This window comes from Ptychodera flava, chromosome 18 (genome assembly GCF_041260155.1).
Source record: "Ptychodera flava strain L36383 chromosome 18, AS_Pfla_20210202, whole genome shotgun sequence".
Lineage (NCBI taxonomy): Eukaryota > Metazoa > Hemichordata > Enteropneusta > Ptychoderidae > Ptychodera > Ptychodera flava.
In genome coordinates, this window is record NC_091945.1 from 9,793,298 (window position 1) to 9,816,781 (window position 23,484).

Sequence of the window (23,484 nt, forward strand, 5' to 3'; positions counted from 1 at the left end):
TTGACTAAGAAAAATAAGGTGGTCGTACGAAAATTGCTCGCAAAAGATGTTTTGATATTAGCGATGTTAGAAATTCTTGTCATCTTTAATTCATTTCCTCGTAAATAAGTATCGTTGTTTGCTTTTTCTGAATGTAGCCATCCGATTCTGTAAATCCCAGATTGATAGTTTCGAGCAGAATGCTTAGTAGCAGAATGATAAATCATAAAATAAAACTGGAACCTAGGCATTTAATCTGCTTACCGAATCGAACAGTGTAAAACTGTCGCTAATTTCGAAAGTGCAATGCGCGAATGTCAAGGTCAGTTTGATCTAATATTTACACTTTATAAGTTAAATGAAGCCACTTTCCGTATGAAGTCGTGTCAAGCAGCAGAAGCAATGTTAAGGCGGTCAGCCAGGGTCACCGCGGCTTTCGTGGATATGTTTCAGAATATAAGGCACTTCAACTTGATATATCCCTTCCTAATACATTATGTTTGAAATAACACCTGACATTAAGGTAGAGACACACGTTATATGATACTTATTTTAAACTCACTTTTTCTCAATAAATTTCACTTTTAGACCCCACACATATATATTTTCTGTTAGCCCTATATCTCAACATTATGAAAATATGTTATTTTCCAAAATCGCAGTGATTGTGACCATTTCTCTCAAAAATATGCGTTTTTGAGTTTTTTACCTAAAAAAAAATAGGTGTTACAGGACTATGGCGACTTGGGATCTTTTAACAGAAATCAACAATTGAGAAGTCTGGGGAAAAACGGTGTCCCAGATTTTCGGTAAAATTGATAGAACAAGATAAATTCTTGCTAAAGTGAACGAAACCCGGTAATTTATTCAAAAACCCAGAGTTGTTACTTTCAAACCTTATTGTGCTGAAACAAAAGGGAATAGAAAAAATCTGGGACACTGTTTTTTTCCCAGACTACTCAATTGTTGATTTCTGTTAAAGATCTCAAGTCGCCATAGTCCTGTAACACCTAAGTTTTTAGGTAAAATAACTAAAAAAACGCATATTTTTGAGAGAAATGGTCACAAACACTGTGATTTCGGAAAAATAAACATATTTTTCATAATGTTTGGATAAAAGGCTAACAGAAAATAGATAATGTGTTGGGTCTAAAAGTGAAATTTATTGACAAAAAGTGAGTTTAAAATAAGTATCATCTAACGTGTGTCTCTCCCTTAACAGGAATTCTCCTATAAAAGCCGGATTATAGTAAATGTATGCAAATGTAACAATACCCGGACGTTCCATGTTTGGTCCCAGGATCCCATAATTTTGCCATGTTTTAGGCATTCATTGTCATTGAATCTTGCATATGATGTCTGTGAATGTATCGCGACTTGACTTGAGTCGAAAATAAACGGAAAAATAGTTCCATTTTGTCGGAGAACGCATGTATTGAAAAATGTGTTCCTGAACGACCACTTGACCCATATTTGCATATAATATAACAAAAGGTCCATCATGATTATTCAAATTTATCATACGGTCAAAACTATGTTTATCCCAGCTGGTCGAAGCAAACATAGCGGACGCGAACAATTTCATGCTAAGTTACCCTCCTTATGTGGGTACAGGTTTTTTCGGTTGTAACAAATGATAAAAATTTATATACGTTATTTCAGCGGAAGTACGTGTAAGGTATATAAACTTATTCATGCCGACTTCGACGGATCAAAGAAAGTCAGCCAGTGATTGTATCATCGATTGAGTCTTCGGTAGTGCACGAAAAAATCCTATAGGAATATGTCTATTTCAGAGCCGTGTTGCATTTAGTTTTACCAAAAGCGAATGGTTTATGTCTGTTCTTGTATACTTCAGAACATTGGCAATCAGTACATCTTAAAGTTCCTCGCAAATGACAGCCATTTTGTTGTTTGTTTGTTTGCGTCGATCTCGTTCACAGCCAGTCGATTTGTGACAAATATTCAACTTGAAGCGATTGCCGATAAGTGGAGTTCAATACTCATTTGATTTTCCTTTATCAAGCTCAAAAGGCCATCTAGTAGCTCTGAATTTTTGTAACCAGCACATGCAGACAAGAGTCCCTCGACGGTAAAGACCATTCTTGACCACGCGGGGGCTGGCCCGCATTACTCCTTACATCATGGCGAAGTGAAAACTAATAATCCAAGTTCGAATTTGCCATTCCCATCTCCAATATATGAATGTCACAACGTTTTGTTCTACTGTTGTGTCGCATAATATATGCACTCATCTACGTACATGTCATCATGGATATCAAATCCGTGATGTCATCTGAATTACGTCTACTCCGCTGTCAAGATATTCACCTTCACTTCTGTGCCTCGGGTCACCTCAGCAAAGTCTGCCAACTCACGACAGGCTGTTGATCGCTGCAAGCGCTGTTATGTTGCCAAATTGTAGGCGAAAATGTTGTCTATGATTCATTAAATTTAGCAACTTACCTGGATATAAATATTACTGTCATCATCGTGTAGTATTATAAAAAGCTGTATTGCCACTCAATGTTTGCACTGACTGTTAGGCAGACGCGACGATGGAGGGGTTAATAGTTTAATAGTTCTCCCATCCACGGAATATGATCTTGTTCAGTTGAGACCGCGATTTTGATATTCAGACAGGCGATAATTGAATACTCCACACCCCCCTAGTGTGGAACAGGTAGTGTTTACCCCCTGATAAACCAAGTGTATGGAAATGGCTGTGTCATCAGTAATCCCTCATTGTGCGCCCACGGTCCTGTGTATGTAACTTTCTGTTTAAGACTTTATATTTCTGTCTATTTATACGAGATTATAAACGGTGCGATTGGCGATGGATAGCCTTTCTTGGGAAAATTATTGTACTTTAGGGCAAATATTCAAACATCGTCGCACGACATTTACCGTGAAAAGTACTAACTTGTCCTGACAAGTCTACGTCGATTACCAAATACTATCGCTTACAGTTTCGGGCCTCTTAATGAATGAATTCAACTCATTCAGGGTTTCTGGATTATTTTATTTTGTTTCCAGACCAACACTTTTCAAGCAGCTTTAGTGACAGACGGTGTGTACGGATTCGTTGCCATCAATTACATGGAAGATGAAATGAAATGGAACTACAAAGTGCGCGAGAACAATGACGTCATTATCGGTTACCATGGAATCTACAGCTACTACTACAGTTCGTATAAATATCACTACGTACGTAACGTACAAAAATCGGAACTTTCCTTGCTTCATCAAAAATACCGGCCTGATCAGTACAATGGAACACAAACAAGAAAGGAAGGTGGATATTTCGTGTTGAAAACCATTACCGATACACGGTCAATCCAAAGAAATATTGCCTTGAGTGGTACTATCGACAACCTCATCCGGACACATGGAGTTGGGGACTTGGAACCTGTCCTTGTGGATTTGGACAGGGAAGGCAAGATAATTCTTTCGGCAGTGGCACTGAGGAGGATGGAGAAGCAGCGCAAAACTCAATGATGACGACATCGATCCAAATTTACTTTCAGAGATCAACCGACGGCAAGGCAAGCAGTATTGTCGAGCACAAACATTTCTTGTCAATAATGTACTTTCTAAAAGAAAATGTTCTCAATCCGATACATTAAAAATTCACCAGTCGATAATACACGTCAAATTGAATAAAATATTCGCTGTAGTATATACCATCTTTTTTTATCATATGTTACAAAATTTAGAAGAGACCAACATTACCCACCTGGGAACGCTTGCAATTTTACTGTTTGATGAAATGTGTTTCAGAATTTCGTATTACAATCACGGCGCGAGAATTATTTTTATATACAGGTTTCTGGGTCAGAAATTAACTAACAGTTTTCGCCCATAGGCCGAAGTTTTACGATCCAAACCATTTTCCCCAACCCATGGGGAGCAGGGCAAAGATGTCGCTACCGGTCTGATCACACGTTGGTGGAAGGTTACGGTAGATATGCATGGGATAGTAGTTTTATGGAGCGATGGCAATTTGGCGGCCGTTTCGTGGGGTGGAGATGGTTCAATTGGTATTTGTACAGACTTTGGTACAGTGAGTACTTCGTTTTGAAATGGTCATTTTTCAGTCCTACATCGATCTGGATTATTTAGTGTATTTACGAATATTCCCTGGTACTTTTTTCGATTATATGAATATTGATCTGTGGTGAAATGTCTGCGCCGTCCGTACAAATTGTTAAAGTACTGACAGCTTGATGCCCAAATTACATGTATACATTACTTTTCATAGTATAACTTAGGTATCATTTGTGTCACGTGTACTAAAGAGAAACTAGCTTTCACGGCAGATGTTTAATCTGGCGCGATAAAATAAACTTATGATAAGTGAAAAGTTGCCATGAGTAATCATGTCATTCAGTTTCATTTCACGATTTTATGAAAAACTATTAGAACATGAGAAATTGGACAAAGGCTCAATAACACACTTCTCATATCTGGTCATTCTAATTTCCAGACGAAGATGTGTTGCCACGTTATTACTGCTGCCAGTATTCAAGGGATCCATATTTTTGTGACTTGTATGCCGAGAAACGACCACCAGGAACATGTAATGGGTACTTTCCACCTATATGGGGTAAGTCAAATACTTGCTGCAATCCTGTATCATTGAGAACTACTAATATATTTGAAAATTGGCAATGAGAAAGCCAGGGTCCCACTTGTAGGTCTTTAATAGTGGTCTATCTATTACCACTGATGTGTTACTGAAATGCTTGAATTGTTTTGTTTCAGAGGTACGGCAAGGGTTACACATATTCACCGGAATTTACGTTCAATATTGTATCATTAAGTATGGGATGCTATGATATACTGTATATTGCAGTATAGTATATCATATCACATCATACCATACTTATAAACTCTTCTATACTCAACTATACTCTTTTATTCTCTACTACATACTACTCTATACTAAATAATCTTCTTTTCTATACTATACTGTACTATACTATACTATACTATACTGTACTATACTATACTATACTATACTATACTATACTATACTATACTATACTATACTATACTATACTATACTATACTATACTATACTATACTATACTATACTATACTATACTATACTATACTATACTATACTATACTATACTATACTATACTATACTATACTATACTATACTATACTAAATATACTATACTATACTATACTATACTATACTATACTATACTATACTATACTATACTATATATTATATGCTATAATATAATATGATATGATATGATATGATATGATATAATATAATATAATATAATATAATATAATATAATATAATATAATTATAATGTAATAATATAATATCATATCATATCATATCATATCAATCACATCACATCATATCATATCATATCATATCTATCATATCATATACTATAATATACTATACTACTATACTATACTATACTATACTATACATACTATACTATACTATACTATACTATAATATAATATAATATAATATAATATAATATAATATAATATAATATACTATAATATAATATAATATAATATAATATAATATAATATAATATAATATAATATAATATAATATAATATAATAATATAATATATATAATATAATATAATATAATATAATATAATATAATATAATATAATATAATATAATATAATATAATATAATATAATATAATATAATATAATATAATATAATATAATATAATATAATATAATATAATATAATATAAATAATATAATATAATTGCTGAGCAAAATATTGTCATCAATCATAGGCTGGATGCTTGGAGATCCCCACATGAAAACTCTCGATGGCGTATCGTACACCTTTAATGGATTAGGCGAGTACACGTTGGTGCATGTTGATGACGACATCTTCAATTTACAAGGAAGAACAGCTAGGGCACTAACAAAGAATGGCACACTGAGTCAAGCCACGGTGTTTGTAGCATTTGCTGCAAAAACAACAGAACAGTTCTACGGTAAGGTTTCTAACATTAATTATATTGGTGCCGTCAGACCATAATTTCTGATCGAAGTGAATAATCAAAAGCAGGCAAGTAGATTCAGATGATTTATCTGCGGCCAAAAGACAAAGAATAGTTATCCAACCATATAGTGTAATAGAACATGCTTCGATAAAAAACGAAATATAGAACACTAGAGACATTAAAATAAACTGAAAATAACTTTTAAGATTAAATTTATTGTCATCTTATTAAAGAAATCGGATGCATTTACCTTTAAACAGGTTCAAGTCCAGCTGACAGACGATGGTACCGATTATGACGTACTCGTCGATGGAGAGCTATTTAATAAGACGTTTCTTGATGATCGTAAGTTTCGTAACTATATTACTGTAGTTAAACCTCTTTTCATTTTCATTTTGCGGGGTTCGTAAACACACATACTGAGGCACATGACGGAACGCAAACACTGAGACATAAAATATCTTTGTATAACATACAGAAGTACTAGGGCACATATACGTACGCATGTATGTTGGTAAGTACATACATACATAGATACATACACGCAAGCAAGCATGTATGCGTGCATAGATATATAGATACTTACTTAGGGACTGGACACAAATTACAGGGGGGGGTGGGCCGGTGTTTTTTGGGGGTGGGTCGCCATTTTTCGCGCAAGCATTTTTGAAGGGTCATAAAATTTTGTGCAAGCCTATGGGGGAGGGTCACCTTTTTTCATGCATCAAAGCTGAAATTGCATGTGCACGTTATGGAATACTGAAAAAAGAAAAAATACCTCCTGGCACTTTCATTTTCTGCCATTACCATTTTCGGCGCGCCCTTCGGGCGCAAATTTCAGGTATAATAAACAATGTATTGATGATCCAAGCAGCCACATTGATTTAAGTTGTCATGATTTCTACTTATTCAACACTATTGTGCATAACTGTCCCCTATAATAACTCTTTCAATAACAATTTGGGAGATTACTTATTTGACATCATTCTCCCATTGACAATACATTGGGTATAGGTCGGTGTCAAACGTTCATGTCGCTGTATGTACATTTTTTAATTTTTTGAGGACATTGACAGAATACAAACTGTTCAGAATAGTGCATAGTGTCATCAATAACAACTGGAAGCTTCAGGCCGAACAACTTTTGAATAACAATTTAGGATCAGATAACCTATGAGTTATTTGTAGTTTCCTCATAGCCTACAATGTATAGTGAATCAACATTTTGGTGAAATTCCAAAATCAAATTTCTTGCACAACCACTGACTTGAAACCACTCTAGTCTAATCATGAATATTAATACTAATAATTAGGTGTACATAAATGCACAGGTTTACCAAGTTTTGTATTGGAAAAAATTATTCATAGTTTCATCATAGACTGCCATGTATAGTGAATCGACATTTAAGTGATATGCCAAAATCAAATTTCTTGCACAACCATTGACTTGAAACCACTCTAGTCTATCATGAACATTAGTACTAATAATTCAGTGTACATATATGCACAGATTTACCTATTTTTTGTATTGGAAAAAAATTATTCATAGGGTTTCACCATAGACTGCCATGTATAGTGAATCAACATTTCGGTGAAATTCCAAAATCAAATTTCTTACACACACATGGACTTGTAACCACTCTAGTCTAATCAAGAACATAAATATCAATAATCAAGCATACATAAATACACAGATTTGCCAAGTTTTGTATTTAAAAAAAATTATTCATAGTTTCTTCATAGACTACAATGTATAATGGATCCACATTTCATGCGAAATTCAAAAACAAAGTTATTGTACACAGATGCACGTGTTACCACCCTCTTCTAATCAAGCACAATTATGTCAATTATTCAGGGTCATATATACACAAATAGTGCATATTTTTAATTCTGAAAATTTTTTTTCACAGTTTTGTCATAGACTCCCATGTATAGTGGATCAACATTTTATGCGAAATTCCAAAAACAAAGTTATTGTACACAGATGCACATTTTACCACCCTCTTCTAATCAAGCACAATTATGTCAATTATTCAGGGTCCATATATGCACAAATAGTGCAAATTTTTAATTCTGAAAATTTTTTGACAGTGTTGTCATAGACTCCCATGTATAGTTTTGTCATAGACTCCCATGTATAGTGGATCAACATTTTGACAGAAATTCCAAAATCAAATATCTTGTTCACATGTGCACTTGTAACAACCCATGCTAATCAAGTATATCTATATCAGTTATTAAACATCTGTATATGAACAGATATAGCTAGTTTTATACTGGAAAATACACGTTCATAGTTTTCTTATAGTCGACTACATGTATAGTGAATCAACATTATCGATAAAATCTAAAAATTACATTTTTTGTACAGGCATGCACTTTTTACCTGCCACTTCAAGCAAAGTACATTTACATGAATTATCACACACATATGATTTGATATTTCTTGGACAACGCGTTATATCGGCCACATTTTGCCTTCCTTTCGGAAGGGCGACTTAAAAAGTATAGCAAGTCAGAAGGGGGTCTTTAACACATTGCGGGTTTTTTTGGGGGTATTGAGTAACAGGGGAGGGTCACTTATTTTCATGCACGGATAAGGGGGAGGGTCACTAATTTTTGTGCATGAACTTTTGAAGGGTCACTATTTTTTACGCAGCGGTTTTTTCGAAAAACACCGGCCACCCCCCCCTGTAATTTATGTCCAGTCCCTTACTTAGTAATACTTACTTACTTACTCACTCACTTACTCACTCACTCACTAACTCATCACTCAGTCACCAAACAACCCCCACTCACCATTCTACCTACCTATGTTGATTTTAATTGAAACCTACGTTTGCTATTTATCACAATGTTTAAGTTGTTGGGACGCAAATCTATGGGTTTGCAAGCCGACGTTGTCAGATGCGAAGTATCCGCAGTATTCCAGTTATAATCCAAAATTTAGTGTCCTATTACACATATATGTGCATACTCATATAAATTTACATGTACTCAAAGCATGCATGCATTAGTTTTCTGTATCGTCGACAATCTCAATCGAATTTTATTTTTTTCATCAAAAAGTGGTTTGTTGTCTTGTTCTCTCTGCGTTTTGCATTTATAATTTCAGGCACAGAATGTGATCGAACATACTTAGACGATGGCAAGCATACTGACTTTAGATTATCGCAATCGTTTTTGCTACTTTGATTCACTTTGAAATTTTTTACACCACCAGAACCATTTACTCCAAACGGCACCAACGTTTCTATGTCATTAAAACAAGAAGAATCCACTGTAGGGTCGGGTGCTAAAGTTAGATTTGTCGCATCATTTACATCCAAAATGTCGATATCTATCGGAGTCGCAGAGAAGATGCTTGATGTCCTGTTTTCGGCACCAGAAGAGTTCAAAGGTCGTGTTACAGGCTTACTAGGTAAATTGCACATGCTGCAGACCAAACTCCACATCGAATATACTATTGTGAGAGGCTAAACATAACTACACAGAGTTGGCTTCATTGACCAAAGTAAACATTTGTACAGCAGTCCCTTGCCCCAGCAGTTTTCATTTTAATTTCAGTACTGTTCAACGTTGTCAATTAGGTCTATACTTTCTTTTTGAATTGGGAATTTAAATTCAATTAGTGGGTTCTTAATTTTACCTTAAACAACACTTTGACAAATTGTTAATGAAGTATGATAATTTGACTCCAGCTTACTTAGCTACAACCATTCTAGCTGAAAAAACATTTACAGTATCACAATGAATGTTCAGCTGTGAGTAGATCTGACTAACAACTAGGATGTTTAGGATGTAACAAATATTTTAAATTGCCTCAACTTCGCAGCCGTAGCTAGTAATTTTACATTTATTGACATCCCATCTTACAAGGATTTTGGGATGGCGATCCTACAAACGATTTCAAACTCCCAGACGGTAACATAAAGCAACCTACAGGTGACAACTTTACAGACGCCGAGTACTTCGAATTTGGTCAGCAATGTGAGTAGATCATCATTATTTGACATCACTTATTTAAGTGTATGTGAGAGAGAGAATGAGAGAGAGAGAGAGGAGAGAGAGAGAGAGCGAGAGAGAGAGAGAGAGAGGAGAGGAGAGAGATGAACAAGTATAAAGACTGCTTATATGATTTTGATTTTGCGGATAATTTCTTTGTAAGGTCGTGGGTGGATTTTAGAGCTATTTATGATAGCAAATTTCTTTGCGCACACAACAAAGGATTATACTGTTTTACCCGTTTGTCATAATCCTACCAACCCAATGCCTGTGTTTAATCGAGTTTCCTATTTCCCATTGAGAATTGAACATGGAAACAAGTTCAACATATCCATGGTAAGATTGCGCAAACTTCCATCTATCCTACTTATCCTATTTTCAAAATGCCGTCAAACCTTTAATTTGTGGTTTAGCAGCTGGGAAGACAGTGTTATATGCATGCAGTTTCAATAAATGTTTTCAATGCTTACAGCTTCCCCTCCAATCGGACGCCTCGCAATAAGAGAGAAGCATCACCTTTCTGTGTTATTATTATTATCATTATTATTATTATTATTAGACTTTATTTAAAGAGGGTAATCTGAGTTACAAAACAAATTGTAATTTACATCAGAGCCCTCTGTGAGCTCGAAAAAAAAGTACATGCGTATAAATAGCAAAGACAATGTACATGTAAATACAGCAAGTGTGCAAAAAAGGATGAGTAACATCTTCATTGCAACAAAAGAAATAAATTAATCTAGATCTGAACCCTCATTTGTAAACTTCGTCATAAGATAATCTCGCATCTTTACTTTGAAAGTGGCTAAAGTTGAGGTATTTCTAATCGCAGGGGGAATTGTATTCCAGTAGTTGCAGCACGAAAAGAGAAAGACTTTTGACCTGTGGTAGTCTTAAATTTTGGAACACACAAATTTCCATGACTGGCATTACGGGTGTTTGATGAAATTCGATGAAAAACGTCACTCAAATAAGAGGGTGCAAGGCCATTCAATGATTTGAATGTCAACAATGCGGTGAAATAGATAATACGAAGGTCAATCGGCAACCAGTGCAAAGTTAAAAAGATAGTTCGTGAGGGAACACTAATGTCAACCCCTAAAATTACTCTTCCAGCCCTCTTCTGGAGTTTGTAAATACGGTGAAGATTTGACTTCGAAGTATTACCCCAAACAGTGCAACAATAATCAATTAAAGAAAGGAAAAGTGCATTGTACACAACCAAAAGAGTACTCGTAGTGGCAAATGGACGTAGTTTGCGAAGGATACCAATTCTGGTAGAAAGTTTCTTACACAGGTTATCAACGTGAACATCCCAACTTAAAGTTGAATCAATTGAAACGCCTAAAAGGATGTGAGAAGAGACATTGGAGATAATTGTTTCTTGTATCGTGACACAAATAGAGGCCTCAGTGTTAGTAACATGTCTAATTTTAGGGCAAGAAGCAATAACCATACTTTTAGTTTTCTCCGTGTTGACAACCATAGCATTATTAGAAACCCACGATGAGATTGGGACAACATTATCGTTCATACGAGAAGTAATTTATCGACGCTATTACCTGAAACACACAAAGTCTGGTCATCAGCGAACATATCTAACTCACCTTGTTAAGGCAAAGGGGAAGGTCGTTGATAAAAATCAAAAAAGCAGAGGGCCAAGAATAGACCCTTGAGGGACGCCACTAACAATTGCAAGACCTCAGACTCACATCCAAGATACTGAACAAGCTGAGTTCTGTCTGTCAGGTACGAGCGAAACCAACGGAGGGATGACCCGGAAACACCATAAATAGCAAGTTTATCTATGAGAATATCATGGTCAACCAGATCAAAGGCCTTACGTAGATCCAAAAATAATAAACCATTGAAGAGACCAGAATCAATGTTCGAAAATAGATGATCCGTCAGTTTAATCAGAGCAGTGTGACATGAGTGATGTTCTCTGAAGCCAGATTGGGACTCAACAATCAAATGATTCATATGCAAATAGTTAAAAAGGCTAATGTAAACATGCTTTTCCAGGATTTTAGAGAGGAAGGGCAAAATCGAAATTGGCCTATAGTTGTTTACATCACTTTTCGAACCACCCTTGTGAATGGGAACAACACGGGCACATTTATAACAAGTAGGGAAGACCCCATTTGTTATTGACATATTAAAAATACTGGTAACACAATCAGCAATACATGGCGCACCAATCTTCAGAAATTTTGAGGAGAGCTCATCATTACCAGGAGACTTCTTTTCATCGAGCAAAGAAAGATGCTTTTTCACAAAGTCAACAGTGACAGGAGGAATTTGGAAGCTTGGTGAAGAGTTACCATGGCACGAGTTAACCCAAGCTTTGGTTATACTGAGATCACGAGTGTTGTCAAAATGCTGACGAAACTTATCAATGATGCTAGTAAAATGAATATTGAAAGCCTTGGCGATATCCCCGTGGTTTTTCAGCCTCTTACCATCATGGTAGAAAGTTGAGCTGAGAGACTGACTGTTACCACGGGACAAAATATCATTAACAGAACGCCAAAGAACAGAAGCGTTATTAGGGTTGTTTATGAAGACATTATAATGACGTCGCTTACACAAGCCAGTCGTTGGAGTTTTTGGACCGAGTGGCTTTCACAAGATTGTAATCTCTCACATAAATAATATCCAGAATTTCAGGAGAGAATCTAGATGGTCATCGAATCCTACCCACATGTCTTAAGATAATTGATGCAAGCGCATCACAAATACGACTGAAGGAGTTAGTCCAATTATGAAAGTAGTATCCACATCATCAGACATTTGGACATCTGGCCATGAGGTAGATTCCAGATCCCAACAAAGTGCTTGGGAATAAAATTACGAAACTGTCTGACTTAATCGTAATATGGGAACCAGTGGTATCAGAGCATGCATTCAAACGTCGTACAACAAAAACAGGATAATGATCAGATAGGCCAACTTCAGCAACACAGACAGATGAAAAATTCTGTGGGCAACTGACATACACGTGATCAAGGAGAGTCCCGACACTGGTCTGGTTGGAACAGAGACAAGCTGTGTAAAATTCATTGAATCCATACACTTAAAAATATAGTGATTGTTACCATTCTGAGATAATAAGTTAAAATTGAAATCTCCCAAGACGACAATTTCTTTATCTTCAAGATAAAGAGTTTCAATAACTGATTCAATTTCGATGTCTACTGAAATTGAGGAAGCGGGTGGCCTGTATACTCCAACTACAATCAGTGGGCGTGCACTTTTCATTTCAAGTTCGAGAACAATCATCTCTACTGAATTGGACTCAAGATCTCTCCTGCGTTTGAACAAAATTTGTGACTTCACAAATGCAAGAAGCCCACCTCCTATACCTGTTGCCCTATCTTTTCTGCATAAGTCATAACCATCGATCAGAAAGTCAGTGTCAGAGTGAAAGTCATTGAGAAAAGTTTCACTGATAATTAACACATCAAAGACATTCTTGGTGTAGCAAAACCAAAATCTTAACTGATCAATTTTGTTCGTAATATGTTGAATATTCCAGTGACCAAGGCACAGGCCTTTAACAGTACTGTTAATATTGTTACATAATTATAACACAATTGTTCCACACAGGGAACATATCAGTCGATCAGTCACTCTTCTTGTATGAAGGAGGAAAGTCGTGGTCAGATTACAACGACCCAACATTCAAACCGTTGTTCTTGGACGAGCTTATCAAGAAATATGAAACAGAAGACCCAACTTATCTCAATAAGATCAGATCAAACTGTGGCGACGATCAGGAATGTCTGTTTGATTCATTGGCTACGGAGAGAGAAGAGATTGGTCTTTTGACAAGGAACTCATCAACACAAATACGACAACAGCAAACAGATTTGGGTAGGTCGAATCTCACTCTATTTTGAGTATGCACCGAGAAGTAATCTAGAATGTTGTGTAGACATGTAACGATTCCATTTTTTGCTATGTGATGACCAGGTAACTTCCCTCCGAATGTAACGATAAAAGGCAGTTCTTATTAGAAGTGGAAGTTGGTAAGGCCATATCATTAAAATTGGATGCGACAGATCCGAACCCCGGAGACACCATAAACATATAAACTTTCGGATCCCGTGCTCGGCGCTTCCATTGACCAAGGTAAGATAATTAATACGCACATTCAAAACATTATGCCAACAATGATATGGTTAAAAAGATCTAGGTTTTCGATGGTGTTCTTCAGTATTTACGGCCAACAGTGACCAATATAAGCAAATGCTTTATTGTTTCTGATCAACAGATGGTAACTTCATATGGACCCCTCAGGACACTAAAAAGTCAATATATCAATCATTGTTACCGATACTTTAGCCAGTACTGCCGTTGTGCTTCAAGTCAAAGTATGCGACTGCCAAAATGGTGGCAGTTGCAATTACAATATATCCGTAGAAGGGTCAGATCTCGTAAATGACAAATTTGAGGTAGGTGACCGGATTTAGTCTTAACGAAAAAGAATATGAACAGCACAGCAGGATACACTTTAAGCTTTATGTATTCACTTAGGTTGATATAGTAAACTATAACATAGAACGCATGTACTTCTGAAATTATCTGAAGTTATGATGTATCACGTTATGTTAGTGTATTCATATAATGGCTTCATAGCAAATTAAACGAGTTTACTTGTCATCATTGTCAGTTCCTCTCACATTAGTTAGCAAGAGATTAATCCTCGAAAAATTCTCCCAACCTCCAAACATTTGAAACTTGCCTTTTTCTATTAAAAGGTTGTAACGTGCGATTGCCCACCTGGCTACACCGGTGACTTTTGTCAAGACGACTACGACGCATGTGCAGATAATCCATGTTTTCCTGGTGTCAATTGTACCGACGATAAAGCACCGTCGATAGGTTTCGAATGTGGAGAATGTCCGACAGGGTTGATAGGGAATGGCACGAAATGCTTTGGTGAGTATGGCATGTCTCCGTAAACCTTGTATGGACTTTTACAAGTTCGCGGGCTTCTCATGAGTTAGAATTTATATTATAATCATTGTTATAAATAATGCATACAAGCACCGGCTTAATATTTGTATGTGAAGAAATAACCCACTATGTGTCGGAGTCTACAAACGAAGTCTTACTGTTACGTATAATATGGCTGTGCTCTCTCAATCAATGTAAACTGTTATCTCTAGGAAATTGATCATATTGTTATGGTGATCAGAAGATTGTTTATGCCATTATTCTTCATTTTCATAAACCATTACGAGAAGGTTTTCCAAACGCTTGGTCTGGATGGAATTTTACAGGTATAGGATGATCTTCTCAATCTTGTATCATGTATATTTGCAGACTTTGACGAATGCGAAGAAGAGAGAGATTTTGACTCCAGTGAACCATTTTGCGATCAAATATGTGAAAATACTCTTCGAAGTTATGTTTGCCACTGTTCAGAGGGCTATCGCCTCGACGCTGATGAGAAAGGCTGTAGAGGTAATTAATTGATATTTTCTTTCTCCTGAACAGCAGTGTATGATCAAGCCTATTGAACTACTTGCCTTCATTGCGTGCCATCAACGTTATACTATACAATTGCAGACTTTCAGCATGGTCGCTTTAAAATTTATGACAGTAGAAAGCACCTCCGAGTCACATTCCCATCCTCACACAGGACGGCTCAATGACCCACTTTCATGTAGCAATTTTGTCATAGCTACTGCACACAGCTGGGATACTAAACTGCAAAAGTCACTGTAGCATACACAAATCAATCACGCAAGCACGACTGAAAGGTGATCTGTGAGTTAAGCGATGTGGCAAATCCAACGTTTGTCATTGTATAAAAGCGTTATTATCAATACTGGAATCTCAGGAATTAGAAACTCGTATCGATACCATCTTAAGATGAGATGTTGGCAGGTGAATATGGTGGTTTGGATTTAGTGTGATACATCGTTTTCCTTCATGTGGTATCTGCTGTACCAAACTAAGGGTGTGTGGTGATTGATTGTTTGTTTTGAATTCACGGCCAATATGTGTGTATTCTTTCTTAAACACGATTGGAACTAATTTAGCATAATTGGATGGTGAAGTAATGTCTGTTTGATCTGCGAATGTAAGCTCATCTGCTTTCCTTTTTCAGTTAAACAGTTGTTTTTGCAAGTAATTTGTAATAAGGCAACATTCAATTATATTGCACCAAACATTTTGAGAAATTTGAAAAATGTGAAGATCCAGTTATCCCAAATTAGTTCAAATCGTGTTCTTAGCTAAAAACAGAACATCCATTAAAATTCTTAGCTATTTAAGCTCAGGCTAATTTGTGTAATATAGTTGTTTTGATAAACATTCGTTTTCAGATATCAATGAATGTACGGAAAACATTGATGACTGTCACCAGAAGGCAACATGCATTAACATTGGCGGTGGATTTAACTGCACCTGTAATGATGGTTACATTGGCGTCGACAGCAACAGAACACTGTGTGAAGGTAATGGATCCTCATGCGAGGCTTTGAGATTAAGTAGAAATGCGTCAAACACAATGGTCCTGACTGAGTATTATATAATTACTATGAGTCCCTTGTAATCATAGTTTTTGTTGTAAACATTATTTGGATATAGAAATATATAAACATGGCCGCTACACACTTAAAATCGGAATCTTTTCAGAATCTTCTTACTTGTATTCAATGTGAATAAGAAGCTTGAACTGTGTTTCAGACGTGAATGAATGTTTGCAAGAGCCTTGCGGTGAAAACACAGACTGTACAAACATCGTTGGAAGTTACAAGTGTACCTGTTTGGATGGTTACGAATTTGATAGTGGTGGATTCAATTGCTCTGGTAGGCCGTCATTTAGTTATCTCCCTTTTGCAAGCAAGTTTTTGGGTGCGGATGGACGAGGAGCGACAGTGTCGAATGCCTGTTTTGGTGGAATGCGCCTCTGATAATTAGACTTTTAAAATTCACCGTCCTTTGTTAATCAAAAGCAAACATTGAGATAACATGGATTTCGTCAGTTTATATCGTAAAAGTTAAATTTCATGTCTAGCATTAGGACTGCCTAAAGAAGGGCGTAAATTTTGGCTTGCAAAGGCAATGTTCACTTCCTGTCCTACGTTTTAGCTCGATTACCTCCGATGAGTAGTTTTTTCGACGATAGGAAAAAGTAAGGTAAACAATTAGCAAACTCTTGGTCAACATTTTAATCTTTAATTTTCTATTAAACTTATTATATTTTAAATTACTTTCAAAGATCTATATCAAATCTTACTTCGTTGTAAGTAAAGGCACTGGCTCGAAGATGAAGTTTAGGAAATTGTCACTTTAAGGATTAATTTGAAAACTTTGACGGCGTCCTTGACTGTAAATGTTTAATTATGACTGTAATGAATAATCATTGGACACTGTTCATCACTCATTCGCGTTTTACATGTCAGTTGCGAGAGAAGGGAACGTACACAAAAAGTAAGTAAAGTTATGTTGCTGTTTTTAGATGTAAATGAATGTGAGAGACACACAGACAACTGCAGTCCGCAATCAACTTGTACCAACACGATCGGTTCCTTTGACTGTCATTGCAATGCTGGATGGACTGGAAATGGAGTCAACTGCTCCGATGTCAAGGAATGTAGTGACATCACAATGAACAATTGTCACGTGAAAAGGGCTACCTGTACCGAACTTGAAGGCAGCTACTCATGTGCATGCAAACCTGGATACATCGGAGATGGTATAACATGTGAAGGTATGCTAAGAGCATACGTAATAGCCAACTCAGGTGTTGATGGGTATATAGCAGAATTCAGTGAATCGCAAAACATAGAATGAGCCAGAGGCGAGTGCTGTACAAAATAGTATACCCAATTCGAGTATATGCTCTCCTGAAAAGGGGATATTTCTATTATATCATATCACTCAATGAGTTTCTTTCGTTCAATGATGGTTTGAGTACCCAAAAAGGAAGGAGTAGTTTCAAAATTGAATACGCCTCATTGAACGTAAAGGTTGAGCCAATAAAGAAGCATTGCGTGATGTTGATATTTTTCACGCCCACTCAGTCATGTTAGTGTAAGTCAAGTAGATGACGAAATTTTGACCACTCAGCGAATGTTCCAATTGGGCCTAAAACCTCGATTTCAAGGCTTTATGCTACCGCTGAAAACATGTCTTTTGATTGTTAATTTGCTGTCGCTGTTTTCAAGAAGAATTTCCTTGTCATCTAAACTCCCTGCACTATGGTATTGACCTTCTGTGATAGTTCAATGGGCATATTAGTACTGGTAAAGTAACCTTTTTACCATTGATGGTGTAAGCTTTCCTCCGATCAGTGTGACACATTGGCGTATTTGACACACTGATGTAACATTTACTGTATTAGAATTAACAAGCTTTTAGTAGTTGAAAAGAGATATTGTTGTGTTGGTGCAAGTTTGCGTCATTGTGTGTTGTCGTAGACAATTTGACATCGTCTGTATTTCAGTACATGTGTGCCCGTCAATATTAAAGCGTAACAGACTGATGTGTTAATGGTGTTTCAGATATGGACGAGTGCGATACTGGACAGCATAACTGCGAAGTCGAGGGATCAAAGTGCGTAAATAAAGTTGGGTCTTATATATGTGTTTGTACGGACGGTTACACTGGTAATGGGACCTCCTGTAGCGGTTAAGACGTCACATTGTGTGTTGCGCTTTCAAATACAGAATCAACAAGTTTTTTTGTCATTGCCAGGTCATACATATTTAACACATTTTAAAAGAGTATAGATTATGGAAGGGTTCAGGATTGGCAACTGCTGGAAACGAATGCTTTTGATATCACTCAACTGTATAATTTCGGGCCACCCATACTTATGAAATCCTCATCATAAAAGTTTTTTAATTATTAGGGGAAGTTCGTTCCAAGCTTTGGCATATGTTATCAAGAAAAGCATGAATACCTGCCAGGAATTTTACGTTATTAGCTTTTACATTCCTTCAATATTTCAGCGAAGTACAATATTTTCACAATATTCTGATATGCATATTTACTTCAATTATGTCACCGCTTCTTCATGTATTTAAATTCAGTGCTTTAATGTAAAACGATTCGTCTTAGATGTCAATGAATGCGCGGAGAATTCTACGTACTCCTGCTCTGATTACGCCTTGTGTGAGAATATACCAGGGTCATACCAATGTATCTGCAAGAGTGGTTTCCTTGAGATGGCCAGACATGCTCTGGTAAGATATTCGTTAATTTAGTGACATGCGTCAGTTGCATCAGCTATACAAGTGTGTTTGTCCCTGAGATTCATTCTTGCTCTTTGACGTTAACTCAATAATTGCCTGCTCGTACGTTTTCCTCGCCTCTCGAATGGCCAACGAGCAATCGCTACACTAAACGTTCACCAGACTGCAACTAAATATACATGATGGTCGAAGATGTGAGAAAAATATTTAGACCTCAATTTGCATGTTCCTCTCCTTAGCAAACTGTCTGTACATTAATTGCAATGTATGATATGGATTACAACCAAGTTTTTGACAATAACATTTCTGTGATACCAAGTATCTGTATTTTTCTGAACGATTTACGAACTAGATATCGATGAGTGTGCTGGTCATGGACAATCTGATTGCCATGAAGACGCCACCTGCTCTAACACGCTTGGTAGTTTTCAATGCCTCTGTAATCCTGGATACACCGGCAATGGAACATATTGTGAAGGTCAGTGAGTCACGTTTTCTCCGTGGGGTTTGTTTAGAGGCTTGTACAAACAACAACAACTTTCAGATATTCGATTCAGTTTGAATTTTAATGATAAGTTGAATTTAAAACTATATAAAGATATAAATGTCTTTGATCAATCAAAAAACTAATCGCCCTATTGAACCAACCATTAAGTCGCGGTCTAGCACTTTTATACCAATAAGAAACCCTACAGAGAAGCGTTTATATTTGTTCTATTATTATCTATACACTCGGTTTTCTAATGCCGTAACATTCAAATCATTAAGCGGAATAATGAAGCATCTAACGACTATACGAGTTCATTTCCTTTTTTCAGATATTGATGAATGCAATTTGGATATTTGTGAACAGAACTGCACAAACGAAAAGGGTGCTTACCGGTGTTCCTGCGGACAGGGCTACATACTTAATCCCAATGGAATTAACTGTGATCGTAAGATACACTGATAACATGCGTTAGTTTAGTGATTCGTTACCTGGCATCCCTGGTATTAGATAAATATTCACAGGGCGACATCGTTCAACTAAGAGGTCAAAATGATTGCAGCAATATTAACTAAGTGGGCGTCCAAAGCTGAGAGAGAGAGGAGAGAGAGAGGAGAGAGAGGAGAGAGGAGAGAGAGGAGAGGGAGAGAGAGGAGAGAGAGAGAGAGAGGAGAGAGAGAGAGAGAGAGAGAGAGAGAGAGAGAGAGAGAGAGAGAGAGGAAGAGAGAGAGAGAGAGAGAGAGGAGAGGAGAGAGAGAGAGAGAGAGATCTGATTACCGTCAGGATCATTCGATTCCGGCTAAACATGAATTTCTATTTTAATCTAGCAATCAACGAGTGTACGTATGAAACCGATGATTGCTCTCAACTTTGTGAGGATACTAACAGCACTGAAGACTCTTCATATGGGTATCGATGCAGTTGTGCGGACGGTTTTACCTGGATCATAACGGTTTTGCATGTAAAGGTTAGCCAGTGTATTAATATTAATTAAAATTATTATTCTAAGGTTCTCAAACATATAACCTCAGCATTGTAATCAATATCATAATTTAAGCCTTATCTATGCTCTGGAAAGCGTGTGCGCAATACATAGAACTGATCAATCGAGTTTTTTTCATGGCTTCATTAAAAAGGCTATAATAAATAAATAGTAATGATTCCCATACATTATCGAAATTGATGTTAAACGTCATACTTCACACTGTCAGTTATAGTATACGACAAACAATTTAATCGTTCGTTAAATGAAACCTGCATACTCGTGTGTAGATTAGATGGAAGTCAATCCACATTTAGCATGAAAAGTTCATATATAGTCATTCTTCTTCAACAAGATATGGTTTAAGTGAATTCACCTTTTATACAGTTAATGAAACGCGGAATTGCTCTAAGGACTGCATGAACGGTATCTGCTATCTTAATGACTCTGACGAGAAAACTGCTACTGTGATCGGGGATATGGATTAGCGAAACGAACGACACCCTATGTACACGTATGTACTGATATAAGTACTCTCTCATAAGGATTAGATCTAGAATTTTGTTTCACTTGCTTTGATGATGTCGAAAGCAAATAATTTCATCCATACTTTTATACTACTCTCATAGTGTATAGATTGCTGACATATGCCACTTAAAGTAACAAACCTTGCATTATTCACCAGAAGTAAAATTGGACAGTTGCGTGTGTTTAAAGTGAATAACAGGCTGCAGAGGGCCCCATTTTAGACTGATAACGTATTCAAAGAGACACTTTATATTTCAATATTCAGCGATAAATGAGTGTAATGACACGGAGTATGACCCAATGCAATATAAACAAGCCTGTGAACATACCTGCATTGACGAGACGCCTGGCTACAGATGCGAATGCGATGATGGTTATGAACTCACAGCTGATCTAAGGACTTGTTCTGGTGAGGATGAATGACCTTATGGCGTCTAATGATATGAACCTTTGTCATTGATATCGTGCATGACGAAAATCATATTTCTGCTTGGATAGCTCCAGGAGATAGATTCTCGACTCGGATCCTGTGTTTGCTTTGTGTGATTGCCTTGAAATCTACACATTGGGGTAATAATGGAAAATCTATCCATCAATATTTGCACAATCCTGGTTCTTCATTTTCTCGTATTATTTTGAAGAGATCATTTCTTGGAGCAAAGTATTAGTCATTAAAATATCTTTAACCGGAAATTTGCTTTAGGTTAAGTGAAGCGGTTTTGTAGTTTGTGTAAAACATTACCATGAGAGAGATATTGAGTTGATGTCAAAAGTAAAATTCGAAGGGTGCTTGAATCATTGTAGATGGATATATATATATCTATTTGTAGACATACCTACTAATTATTGGATTTGGCAGTTATGCATTTGATAGTAAAAGATCTTAACACCGTCAAGGTTGCATAAATCGATCAACATTGCGTCACCTTGATTAGCAGAACATATAACAAGTATTCAATCGTTCATTTGGTTCTCACAGACGAAGATGAATGCATATTGGGAGAAGATAATTGTACAGACCGTGAGATTTGTGTTAACAACGATGGTGGTTACGATTGTGTATGTAAAGATGGCTACCGCAGTACAGCCTCGGAATGTGAAGGTATTTATTCAACATGGTGCACTTTGAAATCGTTATTGAGTTGTTAGTCAAAAGAGCGAAAACGGAATACATTATCAATGACTTTGAGAATCTGATTAGCCAAGTTTTCAGTATGGTACTTCGATAATGCCTTGGCTTTGCTGACATCGGTAATATTTCTGGACTTTGTAGATACTGAATCTATCCGAGTCTCCTCTTACACGTTTTCCCTTCCTATTTCAACTTGTCACACTGGAGTATGCCCATTGTCGTGTTTTCTTGACAGACATTAATGAATGTGAGAACGGCACGGTTGCCTGTGATGGAAATGCTTTTTGTAACAATACAGAAGGATCCTTCTTCTGTAATTGTAATGACGGGTATGAAGGCAATGGATTTCTATGTGTAGGTGAGTAAGAACTCTAATATTTACGAAACGACAACGGTAACACAGAGCGATTTAACTTTAATTTTTACCATTAACTTTGATCCCACTACTCCATTGCTGCCATGTGTCGTGCTCAAACTGTCTGTGATGGCCTTCCCATCATAATGCTTGTCTGTCCTGAGTCATTTCACATTCTGCTATACCAAAAGATCGTTTCATTGCTTGATAGTCCCATGCGCAGTGAATCAAATGCTTGGATGTTTCGTTACCGACAATATTTGCAAAGGCATTGTTGAGAAAAGTGAGTGAGTCATGAAAACAGAAAGTAAGTTTTTAACAGTAAAAGAATATTCATTAACGTAGCAGCAAGTGCTCGTGACCTACAGATTCCATTATATTTCTTTCTATAAATTTATACGACTTTTTACCTCTTTCAGACAAAAATGAATGTGCAGAGGAAGATCCCTGCGATCAGAACGCCATATGTACAAACTTTCCCGGGTCATACAATTGTACTTGTATCACGGGTTACAACGGTACCGGTGAAATGTGAAGGTGTGAACCAACCTTCTTCAAAAGAGAATGATATCAGATCGTATAAACATCAAATTTTAAATGTGTGGCCAACTTTAGGCATTGAAGGCAATGCATCAATTAAAATGCCTTCATCGGATACAATTCGCTCAAAGTATGGCACAGCGAATAGTTGCTTTCGAGATCTAAACATATTATATGTAATGTCACGTCGCCGTTTACATGAACTGTTTAAACTGTGTATAAACAGGAATATGTAATTATAAACCA

At 36.6% G+C, this 23,484-nt stretch overlaps 4 protein-coding genes across 4 annotated transcripts in view; all 4 read left to right on the forward strand.

Moving 5' to 3' along the window:
- LOC139116801 (mucin-like protein) overlaps positions 1-14,314 on the forward strand; it is a 20,178-nt gene extending 5,864 nt beyond the window's left edge. The window contains exons 8-17 of the mRNA XM_070679479.1: positions 3,016-3,524; positions 3,845-4,042; positions 4,466-4,585; positions 5,776-5,982; positions 6,252-6,336; positions 9,218-9,415; positions 9,874-9,984; positions 13,609-13,875; positions 13,975-14,133; positions 14,276-14,314. Coding sequence (XP_070535580.1) covers positions 9,250-9,415; positions 9,874-9,984; positions 13,609-13,875; positions 13,975-14,018 — 588 coding nt within the window. The 5' untranslated portion in view covers positions 3,016-3,524; positions 3,845-4,042; positions 4,466-4,585; ... (1 more) ...; positions 6,252-6,336; positions 9,218-9,249 and the 3' untranslated portion in view covers positions 14,019-14,133; positions 14,276-14,314. The remainder of the gene's footprint in view (positions 1-3,015; positions 3,525-3,844; positions 4,043-4,465; positions 4,586-5,775; positions 5,983-6,251; positions 6,337-9,217; positions 9,416-9,873; positions 9,985-13,608; positions 13,876-13,974; positions 14,134-14,275) is intronic.
- LOC139117920 (fibrillin-1-like) overlaps positions 1-23,484 on the forward strand; it is a 68,939-nt gene that overhangs the window by 34,307 nt on the left and 11,148 nt on the right. The gene's annotated exons all lie outside the window — the stretch shown is intronic.
- On the forward strand, positions 14,205-20,178 carry LOC139117921 (fibrillin-2-like). The gene is made up of 11 exons (XM_070681158.1): positions 14,205-14,217; positions 14,314-14,456; positions 14,763-14,943; positions 15,331-15,471; positions 16,338-16,469; positions 16,702-16,824; positions 17,477-17,728; positions 18,522-18,647; positions 19,081-19,205; positions 19,567-19,692; positions 20,033-20,178. The coding sequence occupies exons 1-11, from the start codon at positions 14,205-14,207 to the stop codon at positions 20,174-20,176; spliced, it is 1,506 nt and encodes a 501-aa protein (XP_070537259.1). The 3' UTR covers positions 20,177-20,178.
- On the forward strand, positions 20,512-23,233 carry LOC139117922 (EGF-containing fibulin-like extracellular matrix protein 1). Its single transcript, XM_070681159.1, has 6 exons — positions 20,512-20,668; positions 21,071-21,197; positions 21,477-21,620; positions 22,191-22,313; positions 22,579-22,701; positions 23,118-23,233. Exons 3-6 carry the CDS (start codon positions 21,512-21,514, stop codon positions 23,231-23,233), a joined length of 471 nt encoding a protein of 156 aa, XP_070537260.1. The 5' UTR covers positions 20,512-20,668; positions 21,071-21,197; positions 21,477-21,511.